General features: G+C 39.9%; 1 protein-coding gene across 2 annotated transcripts in view; it reads left to right on the top strand.

Annotated features, from left to right (window-relative positions):
- The first annotated feature begins 2,539 nt into the window (after positions 1 to 2,539).
- Positions 2,540 to 12,341, top strand: part of trak1a (trafficking protein, kinesin binding 1a) — a 35,686-nt gene continuing 25,884 nt past the window's right edge. The window contains exons 1-2 of one of the 2 annotated variants that reach the window (XM_023410477.2): positions 2,540 to 2,771; positions 11,965 to 12,159. Coding sequence is in view for 1 of the 2 variants with exons in the window: in XM_023410474.2 (XP_023266242.1) it covers positions 8,461 to 8,464; positions 11,965 to 12,159 (199 nt within the window). In the remaining variant the exon portion in view is untranslated. Of the gene's footprint in view, positions 2,772 to 8,259; positions 8,465 to 11,964; positions 12,160 to 12,341 lie in introns of those variants that run through there. The other variant, XM_023410474.2, reaches the window with a different exon arrangement.

Below are 12,341 nucleotides of genomic sequence, written 5' to 3'. Positions count from 1 at the left end.
CAATTAAATCATTATGTAAATGAACTACAGATACATGTAATACAATAATTAATCATTCAAGGCCCCTTTGCTCCTACGGGTTTTCCATCACACTTAAATCCTCTCTCCAGTTTGACCATGATCAAAGTATTAAAATGCTTCTCTGTGGTATTAAAAGGTCTTTAACTTGTTGAACCCTGCAGAAACCCTGGACATGTATATTACATTTTTTTAATTATCACATCAAGAAAGAGAGAATATCTGTGATCTGTTGAAGAAAGTGGAGATCCACACCTTGTCCCAAGAGAAAAATTGCACTTACTATTGTGTTCTTGAGCATTTGCTCCATCAGCCCATTGAAATCTTCCATTTCCTCTAAACTAACCCAACCCTGTTGTTGTGAGCCTCATCGGGGAACAGTACAGGGTGGGAATATTGTGGCCATAACACATTAGATCCTGGTACTGTTGATCCTGGTCCTTTTGAACTTTAAATTGGAAATGCAGTACTATTTGGTCAGCATTACAGTAAATATAATGACAGGGCGCTGGCTATGAAGTGCTGGTCCTTTAAAGATCTGCGAAAGACTTTTCTCTCTTTATTTCTGGTGTAAATTGTTTAGTCATCTCTTGTGACTCTGAATAGTGTTTGAGGGGATTATGAAGAAAAACAGCTAACTGCAGTCAGATTACATTTTCAAATCCCTGAAAAAATGTTTCTAATTTATCCAGCCTGCTATGGTCGACAGAAACACTCAGGTCCTGACCTATAGAACAAACATGCCATTGCAGCCCGTCATATGTTTTGCAGTGACTGTATGGTTTGTTGTCATTAGCAACAGTGTTTGGGCATTTGGACGCCCTCCTAAATAATGGAAACTGCATGACCTAAATTTTGCTCCCCACAAGGCATAAGGACCTGACTCAATATGTCTAGGAAGAAACTGGGGTGGAAAAAGAAAGATGGTGGGAAACAGATGAGTAGATATTGGAGAGAGGAGGTACAGAAAGTTGAAGAGAGAAGACAGAAAGTAGAGAAACGAAAGGTGTGGTATAACAAAACCACAGCTGTGTTTTTTTGTTTTTCTTTTATGATAGTGAGTCGAGGTGTACATATCAAGCAGCTTGTCTTAAGAGCTGTGTGTGTTTTGAAGCGCTGACTATTAATAGAAAATTACCCAAGTTCCTCTTCATTGCTGGGCTGGCAGCCTGCTGCTGAGTGATATGACTGTGTTGTACTTTTGTCCGCCTCTTTAGCTCATCAGCCATGTTACTTTTTTTTATCATGTATACTGTAACTCTAGAATTTGCTTACTGGTTTTTTTGTTCATCTGTTCACATGGGGGGTCTTGCTGAATAGGTGTCCAGACAACCAGCTACTTACTCAGCTTAGCTCTGAACACAACTCTGGAGCCATTGTTCCATCCTGTATTTAGTTGTAGTGTATTCTTTTACTAATCTTTAGTCATCACTTGTTTAATCAGATCTTTTGTTTCATCTGTTTGATGCTCTCGTGCTATAAGTGACCTTATTTATTTGCTTCTAATTGCATCTTCCTTGTACTGTTCCATTCAATTCCAACATACATAGTAGGTAAAGATTTTATTAGGGGTAGTGGACACCTGTGCAGTGCTACTGCCATGCAATAAATCATATCTTTGAGAAGCTTGTAATGTTCAGTTTTGGTTGACACTGTGCCTGAGAGGTGTGGATTCAACTTTTAGGTCATTTTGAGGCTGAAGTTAGTGGTGATATCACACTAGACTGCATTTGTATTGATGTTTTTTAGAATTGATGTTTCTAATATTTCGTCCACCCCCATTATGCGATTATGAGGGAAACAGAAACACCTCACTTTAGTGCAGTCCAATCCAATACCACAATTATTGCCCCAAACATTACCATAGAGGACAAACTTTACATCCCTCTGATACATTGTCAACGAACACAGAATATTATAAGCTTCTCAAGGATAATTCTTATTACAGGGCTGTTGTATTAGATTATAAACCTATAAATTGATAACAGTGTAAAGTGAACCCTAACCCTATAATTATCCACACTTGAGCATGCGTTCTGTTTATGAACCAGTCAGCCATTAAGCAGATGAGTGTGTTGTTGCGTCTATAAATACTACTGCTTGCAATAACCTCGTGTGAAAGAAAAACAGGGAGGGATTTTTCTGTTAAAGCATACTGTAAATGGGCACATGTTCCCACATATAAGACTAATGAGTTTGATTTTTAAGCCTAACGTACTGTTTAATGTTTTACACATATTCAGAATCAAACTGTATTAGATATGTGCCATTTATAAGTAGTGATTAAAAAATGGTTGCAAATTAACAGTCTTCTCCTGTCCTCGCTGTTTTTCTCTTATAGGTATGCATTGAAAACCTTCTGTACATCCAAGTGCATTGTTCTGGCTCTGCTGGAGAGACACCCTGATCAGTATCATCCACTTCCAGCACAATAAAGCCCTCGAGAAGAATCTAGTGTAACCCATTTTCGTTTTGGCAAGTCCAAGTTTTGTCCATGGCTGCTCCTGCCTTAAATCGGTAACCACTCAGCGCCAAGCTGGACCCGAAGACTCCGCCTCCCCTCACCTGCTCCAGCTCCTCTGCCCCGTCCCCTAAACAGTCTTCGCACCATATAGACGTATGTCAGCTCCACAACCCAGGGCTCCGACTGGCAATCGAGGAGGAGGAAGAGGAGGAGTATGTCAGTGAGGCAAGTCTGCCAGCTGCACTTTGGGAATTCCCGGCCACCTACAGAGATGCAGAGACCATTACTGGTAATGTTGCATGCATACATTAAAAGCACAGGTAGACAAAACTTACTGGAATCTATTTGGCAGTGCTGAATCAGCACTAGGTGCATAAATATACATGTCTTCCTTCACCACTATATCATAGAAGTTCTACATCAGAATTTACCACAGTAAAATGTTTCCAACAACAGCCCATAATTTCTAATGAAGGGACATTGCAGGCTGTGGAAGATGGTGTGTGTGAGAGTGAGACATGTGGAGTGGTGAGAAACTGTCCCTCTCTTTGACCCTTTTTTATGTCACATCCTGTCAGTAAAGCAGCTCTATGGGACTTCAGCTTTGTATAAGCCAGCGTGTGAAATAGAGAAGAGCTCCCCACGGACTGTGTCTGTCAACTCTTTCACTCATCTCCATTCTCTTTTCTCTCCACAATCATCCTTCTCTCCAAAAGAGGAATACTAATGTCCTGTCTCCATTGGTCACAATTTAGCTGCGTTGTGGAACATCTCTTTTTACAGAATGAGCCAGATATTTGGTCCAGAATGAGCCTTTCTGGACTAAATATCTAATCTAATCAGGCGTTTTTATTAATGATGTGATTTCACATAAAAGAGGAATGGGTATTGATGCTAAATTTTTGAAGTTTTAATCACACAGCGGTCTAGTTTGTCCCAACCCGGAAAAAAAATCTGATGACAGACAAATCTTTTAGAATCAGTCTACAGAGTAGACGAAGCTGAAAATGCAGTACAAGACTGTGTGGGCATTGAACTAAAAAAAAAATCCAGCATAGTCCCCTTCTGAATCTTGTGATAAAACCTCTCAAGAAAGTGCAACAGTGCCATGCCTCTGTTAAATAAGGAGTTTAGGACCTAGTAATGAACAGGCCCAGTGAAGAGGAAATGGAGCTCAATACAGCCAAAAGCTACTTCAGTAAGGCCATAAAGGTTTCCAAGCACTTGTACAGCACTAGACTAAAGAGTCAGTTCAGCAGTGATTTAGACTATGGCAGTGTTTTCACTCACAGACAACAGGAAAAAGGCCCTCCCAAGCATACTCCTTCCCACCCTTCACCATGACCTCAGTTCCTTGCATTATTTTGAACAGCAAGGTCCCTTCAAGCAAGACATCAAGAAATCTGGAGCTTCTGAAGGAGTTTCACACCTTATACACAAACATATACTTGGCCCTACTGTTCATCCATCTATCCATCTATTTAGTTTCCAAACCAGTTTATCTTTTCACAGGACTGGGGCCAGGCCAGGGGGATTTGACAGCTGTTTTTGTTCTACAAGAGTTCATAGACCTGTGTGATGACCTAGCAACCTTTACAATCATCTCTCTGAAAACAGTCAATAATGAATAGTGAATGCATGAGCAGGATAGGGTTTTCTTGTCTCATTTTCCTCAAGCTGGGGGCATTAGTGACATTTAGCATAACCATAATGAAGGTTTGCACAGATGGTAGTCTCACAGAGCAGATACTTATCATCTTCTGCAGCTGGTGCAATGCCGTGGTTCTGTTGACTTCAAACAGTCAGAGACGTCATAGAGGCAGAACTACCTCTTAATACACCTCTGCACAGGCTTCACCACTCAGCTGTGGTGGCTGCTGTTTCCTTACTACAAATAATTTTGGAAGAGTCCGTCTGACACTCCACAACGTCAATGCTACGATACTGTTTGTTGATTTTAGCTTTATTTTAAGCATCATGTCACCAGAGCTTCTTCAGCAGAATCATCTGCTGGATGTTGTGTGTGCTTGTGGACTTGTGAGGTCCCAGACCTTTTTTATGGTCACTGAATCAGTTAATGGCTACTTCTTAATGCATGCTGCTAAACCATGCTTATTTAAGCAAGTGGTGGACAAGGTAAAAGGAACACACGGAGCGTAGTATAGTGCAGTCAGTTGCAGTAGTCCTGCCAAGTCTGTTTAAAGCTTACTATGCCCAGTTCTGTTGAAGCTATTTGGAAATTGATTTCTCACTAAATAAGCTCCCTGGAGAAAAATAACATTGCATTGTCACTGCTCACTTTTCTCTTTCTCAAGTGCTGAAACTATATTTAGATTCCAGGTTCACAAGCATTGCTCGGGATTTCAGATCTTAATGCTGTCTGATCACAAAAGATTTTTATTTGGTCGTGTCAAAGTTTAAAAAAAGAAGCAAAAATATTCAGCTCTTGATTTCAACTTGATCGAAACGGATTAGTGATGTGTTGGTGCAAGAGCCAAGACAAGTGTGTAACACATGTATTTTGCAAAAATCAAATGTGGAAATGACATGCTGTGGTAATTTTGCTGAAGTCAAGGTTTTAACACTAAAGTCATTCAAGGGCAAGACAGTTGAGGAGGTTAGGTCAGTGCTGCCATCTGCTGGTATGATAGGAATATTAACAAACCTAACATTCCATTCAAAGTTAGATTTACAGTATAAACTGTTAACATTGTAAGTTCTTTCGTGTCTCTTTATTTCCTTCTGTCTCTCTCCTCCTTCTCTGTCTGTCACCGTCTCCATCTCCCTGTGTAACTCTCTAGTTGAATACTTCCTCACCGAGAGAGAGAGTTTGTGTGGAAGTGTGTATGTGTGTACAATTGCACAAAGTCCAGTGGATAAATGAACACAAAGAGCTGAATAGAGCAGCTCGTTGCCATGGGGCAGTTCCTGGGCGTAAGGTTAATTCTCCGTGGTTACCAGCCAACAGTGATGTAAAGAGTTGAGTAACTGTGAAATTATGGGATGCTTAGTTAGGAGAGAGAGATCAGGAACAAACAGGCGGACAGAGAGGAGACAGAAAACTTGAGTGAGACAGAGACAAAGTTATGTAAGTGGACAAACAGTAGAATCCAAACTGCTGAGTATGCTGCCTGACTCTGATCCAATCACAGCATGCGAAAACAGCCATTGTGCTGCGCTCAGTTCTTGTTCACTGTTTGCATTATCACATACACAAAGTAGAGACAGAGCTAACATGAGACTGAAACTGTGTTCACCTGATGGCGTCTCTATAAAGTGAGCAAAACTATTTTGTTTGTGTTGAGTAATTCACTTCTGTCATTGTAGTCATTTTGTTAGATTATAAATTAACTTGGGGTCCATCAGATGTATGCTGCACATATTATCTTACGCTGTCTCCATGGATACAGTGTTTTTGTACATGACCCTTACAACTGGCTGACTACATACTTTACAAAGCAGGCTGAGCTGCATTAATTTGGTTGTTGCAAGAGCCTTTCAGTTACACTGCATGATAACCTTGAATAGAGCATTGAAAACATTGATTTTTGTCACAATTCAGCCAGATTGTTTTCAGCCTGAAACAGAATAGGCCATAGAGTTCACAACTCTTGCTTGTTTTCTCTCTTTGTTAGTCTGGCTTATTTTTCAGGCACATGAAGGGGGCGTTGATGGCACATGACGTTACATGTTTACACATCTGATACGGCCACATGTCCTGTCATGCTCATGCCTATTTACTTGATTCTTTCCAGCTTTTGGAACTGTGTACTTCGTGTACTTCGATTTAAAATGACTTTTTATTAACTTGTCATACAGTATTATATTCCACTGGTACATTTTACACATTTTATCTTTTTGTATTACCATACAAAAAATCCATTGCATTACTGTTAATTACTGAGTTTGGATCAGTTTCTATGATGAGAAGTGCTGCTTCTCTAAAAAACCATGTCTCTTTTGACTCCTGAAAAAACCAACACATGACCATGTTTTGTGTGACCATAAAGCATTGAAATCACATGTACAGTGTCACTCACTGCTAGCTTTTGTAACCGAACCAGTGTGCTGTCCTCTACAGCAGTTTGTATTGTAATGGTTCACAGCATACGCAAATTTACTCTAGATGCTGGACTGAATCAGAGTGCAAGCCACAGTAAGGCTGAATGTTAGCTGACCAAAGAGGAAAGTTTTGTGGCAAGTTTGTAATGTAGTTTTGATAACAGGGTAGACATTTGTCTGCTGTATGTAAGTGGAATAACTGAACAACAGAATGCCCAACAAATGTTAGAAAATAATCATATAATATTTCCCATTCTCAGTTTTTTCCTGGTTTAAACTTGAGTTGTCTTTAAAGTTGTGCTAGTTTTCTATGGCTGAAATTTAAATCTGCAATCAAGCCAGTGCCACTGCACTTCCACTCTGAACCCTAGGACCGGTGCTGATTCTTTTTATACAAGCTAACACCTTGGTGAAGACCTGCACACACATACTGGACTCAGAGATTTACAGGGTTAATGACATTTGAACACCTTGGTGCAGACTCCCTCACGTAGATCTTGTGGACTGCCAGTGATATTTGACCATGTTGATGTACTCTCCTGTATTTCATGTGCGTACCCTCTGTGACCAGCGGCAGCATTCAACTGTAGCCCAGTCTAATTCTGGACAGGCCTGTGCTGCAGCTCCATTATATAAGTATTACAGTATTTGGTTGAATGGCTTCAATGGGGAATATTGGTTCACAACATCAACAAGTCTATTATAGTTCGCCACAGTTAGGTGTTCTTTATATGTTAAGAAACTTTTGCTATTAAAAGTGAGAGTATCTAGAGAGCAGCATGCACCTGTTCCTTTCACCAACCATCCACAAGTCACTGAATTACTCAGAGGAGAGTGTGATGCAAAATTGCTAAGTTTTGGTGATCTTCCTCCAGTTTTATAGAAATACTTTTCTTTTCACTCGCATGTTGTTCTGGATTGGTTTTACCACAAATCAGGCCACCAGTAGCAAGTTTCATTCAGAGTTGCTCCTAAAAACTGACATAGGAATTTCTAAAATTAAACATTTGATCATTGACTCACTATGCTCTACCCTTTATGTCTAAACTACATGTGACACACCCTAACCACAACCATGCATAAAGGAAGTTGAGTAACTGTTAATTACACAGTAATGCAGCTATTAGTCCTCTCCTTAGTCTTTTACAAACAAGCTTAGGCATAAATTCAATGCCCTTCAGTACCAGATGCTCTGATCTGTAGGATTACATGTAAAACACACTGAGTGGGTTCTTGGCAATTTTTCTGCTGCAGCTTTGCTCGTGTTGTACAGGCCATGATTATTGTTGCAACTGTGTTAAATCTGTTCCGTTGACCTGTTTCCCTCGGGCGGTGAATAATGTTTAACACTTGCATATACTCTCAGTGTGAAAATCTCCTCAATCACATAGAATCTTTTATCAGGTCTGTGTCTCCATGTAAGAGTTTAATATGCTCTGCTGGAGCTGCTTGAAACACATAGTAAAACAGTAGGAACTGCTTCAAGCCTGCTGTTAGCTACGGTGTGTTTATATAGGATAGAGAGCGAGAGTGTGTGTGTGTAGTTACAGCTCATAGCAAGAGCCCAGCTGGGTCTGCTGGGAGGAAAAGAGAGAGGGGGACAGAGCAAGCGTGGGGCGGTCCATGTGGATTCCGTCATTGGCATGTCAGGCATGACGAACCAGTTTGGCTCGGATCTCTTCTCCTCTTCACTCCTCCCTCCCTCTTTTCCTCTCTCTCTCTTTCTGTCTTTTCCACACAGTGCCGTCCTCTAAAACTTTCGGCTCCCTTTCTCTTGTTCTTCCTATCTCTCACCCTCCCAACTCTCTTTCTCTCTCTGCACTCTGTGTTATTTCTTGCGACCTTGCTCTCTCCTGGACCAGTGGAAAATGTGATTTGAGGGCAGAAGAGTCAGTGGTTGTCGGGCTTCAGGCACCATGAGTGAGTACACTGTGCACAGCGTGGTTTTTCTGCCAGTTTCGGCTGTTTTCAGTTGGCTTTATGAGCAGTTTGGCTAACATCTGGGTAGAGTTCTCTCACTGTCTCTATCTCTCGATCATCCTCTGTTTGTTTGTCTCTTTCTGTGAGTCACTCAGTTGTTTCCTCCCTTTTAGGTCAGTATAGTTTAGGCAGCTTTTAGGGATTTACCATTTACAAGTTCAATATTTGTATTTTCAAGATTTTTTTTGTTTGTTTTTAAAATGTTTGATAAATAGGGTTATAGGGTTATGGGTCCAAACCTCTAACATTGTTTTTAAAGCCAAAAGGTTTGCTGTGAATACATTGTAGAAAGGTTAACTCGTTTTGTTTTTTTTATTTGAGTACAAGCAGCAGAAGTGCTTTACAGGAGGCAGCCATTCTGCTTAATAACACTTCTGAAGTCATGTCCAGCAGGTCTGGTGTGAGTCCAGCCCTTGTGCTTGTATACCCTACTCTCTTCAGTGACCTAATTTAGGGTCTCAGTGTAGTGATACTACACTTAGCTATACTGTACTGTATGTCCAGTGTTGGTGCTTGTGTGGGTCAAGTGGAGGAAGGCAGCTCTGTTGAAAGTGTCTGTTATTACTTTGTCTTATTTTGACCAGACTCTGTCTGTGGCTCATTGTGATCATTCATCACTAGCTGTAAATCTCTACAGCTAAAATAATGACCTGATCTTGATTTTGACACTTGACTGTCAGTCTTTCTGCCTCCTGACTCTGTGTCCTCTGCACATGTTGTTGCATGTAGTGCTCAGATCAACAGTGGCCTGTTCTTACATTTGAACTTGAACTTTCTTCCTCTGGTGGCTGCTAGCTGTTATTAATGTTGGCATGTCCCTAAAGCTTGTCCTCTTTGTGCCTGCAGTCTTATTTACATTTGAATATTGGACTTCAACTTTGTATATGTTGTATATCAGCTTTGTCTTAATTGAACAGTTATAACTTGAAATGCCACTGTCAATTGTGATCACTATATCCCTGCTATTTGTAAAGTTGACCTTGTATGCTGGTTTCTTGTGCTCTGTAAAAAATATTATATGATATAGTTTATCTATCTATCTTATACTGACAGAACCGCAACATAGAAAACGCTGTCTGCTGTTTTAAGTACATAAAAATTAATATTCAGTCAACGACACTGTTACCACAGGCGGTCTGTTTACTTTGTACTTTCGGACAGTCCTTGTTAACTTGTTTTGCACTGTGTGCAAAAGTGTTTATATGTGAGAATTGTGAAATTTTGAACTGTGAAATGCATTCACACATTTAACAGAAAGCTCATTCTAAAACTAACCAGATACAACACACACACACACACACACACACACACACACACACACACACACACACACACACACACACACACAAAATTACATTTTACTGTCTCCATTGACCTTTTGTCAGAACACACAGCACGAACAGTTTGTGCTATTATTATCCTCATCTGTGTCCTATCAGTACTCAATTTAGGAGCTGAAGCGCACAGGTCATATTTCATATCAGTGCAGAAGGGTAATATTGTGATTCTCAATAACAACCTCCTCCTTCCCAAGTTGGGTTTAATATTATTTTGATTAATGTGAGGGTGGTCTCAAAAACTTAAGTTGATATTCCAAAAAGTTAACTTGACATTCTATATGGCTGCTCACTTTACAGGTGCACTTATTGGAAAACAAGCCCTGGCTTATCATCTTAATAATCATACTGATTTATTTTTAAAGATAATGGTTTGACATTTCAGTGGTTTTTTCGAAAAAGCTGGACTTATTGCATGTGATGTTGAGGAGAAATACAATAACCACAAGAATAAAATTGGCTCAAACTTTACACAGCTGTTAGTCTGCTGCTGTAATGTGTATTGTGTCTAATGAAAAAACATTTTTTTGTAAGAGAACCAAATGTATGATTAGCCATAGGCCAGAATAAGAATCATCACATAATTCTTGGTGGCACAAATCAGTAAAAACTGTTGTAAACTGTAACTTTTCTAATGGCATTGGTAGGAACTGTAATTCAGTCTAATACTTACTCCTATGTTGAAACCTCACTGGCTGTGCTTGCTGAATGATTCCCCAGCTGCTGTGTGTGTGTGTGTGTGTGTGTGTGTGTGTGTGTGTGTGTGTGTGTGTGTGTGTGTGTGTGTGTTTCCCTTTTTCAGCACAGTCAGTCATTCAGTCTGGATTAGCAAACTGTGAGAGACAGCATTGTTAGAGAGACACAGACAGACAGACGGAGAGAGAGAGACGGACAGCAGATGAGAGACACAGAGCCAGAAATAGAGGGAGACAGAGGAACAAAGGACATTATTTTTACTGTATGTTAATTCTCATTCTGTCTAAGAGCTTATCTATTTGACGTTTCTTTAGAAAAAGTGACTAAAACCTGAATTCTGTGAGTGAACAGAGAGGATGTGCTCTCTAATAGAGTCCTAAATGCATGCTACTTTTTAATAGCACACTAAACTGATGTGTGAACAGCGAGGCACATAGCTGAAAGCTTAGGTAAGATTATTTCATTTTCCACAGCAGCCCAGAAATGTGGCTCTCTGGTTGACTCAGACGTTTGAAGTAGAAGGTTGTTGACTTTTTTGAGGAGTTTCTGGACTGGTTTGGCTGCCATGTCAACGATAGCTGTGCGCAATGTATAAATGATAACAGTTCTTTTACATTTTTACCAAGTCATAAAAAGGTATATGGAAGTATATTTTTACTGTCGTCGTGTGTGTTTGAAACTATGTGCTTTTGTTTGTTTAAGTGTCTCCCTTTTTTTTTATTGATATGAGGAGCAGGGTCTTGTAGTTTTTTTAAGAACACAGTTGGCTACACACATATTAGAGAAACAAATACTTTACAGTAGAATTTGACATGCATGTATATAGTAAAACACTCCTTTTTATGACATGTGTTGTTATGTTTTGATTGCTGTTGCAGTAATTATGGGTCTAGATAATAAGGGCTTTAATGCTGTTTTTAAAATGTCCATTTCTTTGCAGGCTGTATGAAATGTTGCGGCACAACCTGTATTTTTTAATTACTATCCGACTTAAACTGTTGCTTCCCAAGTAAGCACTTAATTTCATTTAACTGGAGATGCAAATGGACATAAATGAAGCTATCACCCAGTTCAGCTCTATTTATGAGTGCTACAGGATTGTTGTAATGAGAAGTTGGCTAATTCCTGTAGTTGGCCACTAGAGGGCATCATATACTTTCAGTTGAAATAAACTGTTGCAATGTCTTCTTGTGCTGATTACCGAATGAAAAGCAGTTGTCCAATCTGTGATATTAAGATTACCAGAACTGACACTGTGATATTATACCCATCACCAAACTTTGTCCCAGCTGAAGACAACATTTTTACGTCCACTCCCTATCAGTAATCCATAATGACTTGAAAGAAAATGTTATTGCCAAAGAAAAGAACAAATACTGTACAGTGTCTCTTTCTCTGTCTGTACAGATGTGTGTAACAGTACTGACTTGCCAGAGCTTGAGATTATCAGCTTATTGGAGGAGCAGCTGCCAGTCTACAAGCTGAGGGCCGACACCATCTTCGGGTACGACCAAGATGATTGGCTGCACACGCCACTGGTGGACCCTGACTCTGCCCTCGACCTCACTACTGAACAGATAGAGGAGACCCTCAAATACTTCTGTAAGTTGATCATACACTGTTTTCAGAAGATGTCATTAGATATGTCCCTGAAATTGCCATGTTGCACTCTCAACACCACATATATCACACTGTAGGGACAGAAAGTTAAACTTCTAGATTTAATCTTCAGGAAACTGTTATTTGACAGTGACGATGAGAATTTAAGATTGAGAGGTAAGTGA

This window comes from Seriola lalandi, unplaced genomic scaffold (assembly GCF_002814215.2).
Source record: "Seriola lalandi dorsalis isolate HSWRI2012SDOR001 ecotype SW California unplaced genomic scaffold, Sedor1 jcf7180002054425, whole genome shotgun sequence".
NCBI classification, from domain to species: Eukaryota; Metazoa; Chordata; class Actinopteri; order Carangiformes; family Carangidae; genus Seriola; species Seriola lalandi.
The sequence above is the reverse complement of the archived record's forward strand: the minus strand, read 5'-3'. Positions and strand labels throughout refer to the sequence as shown.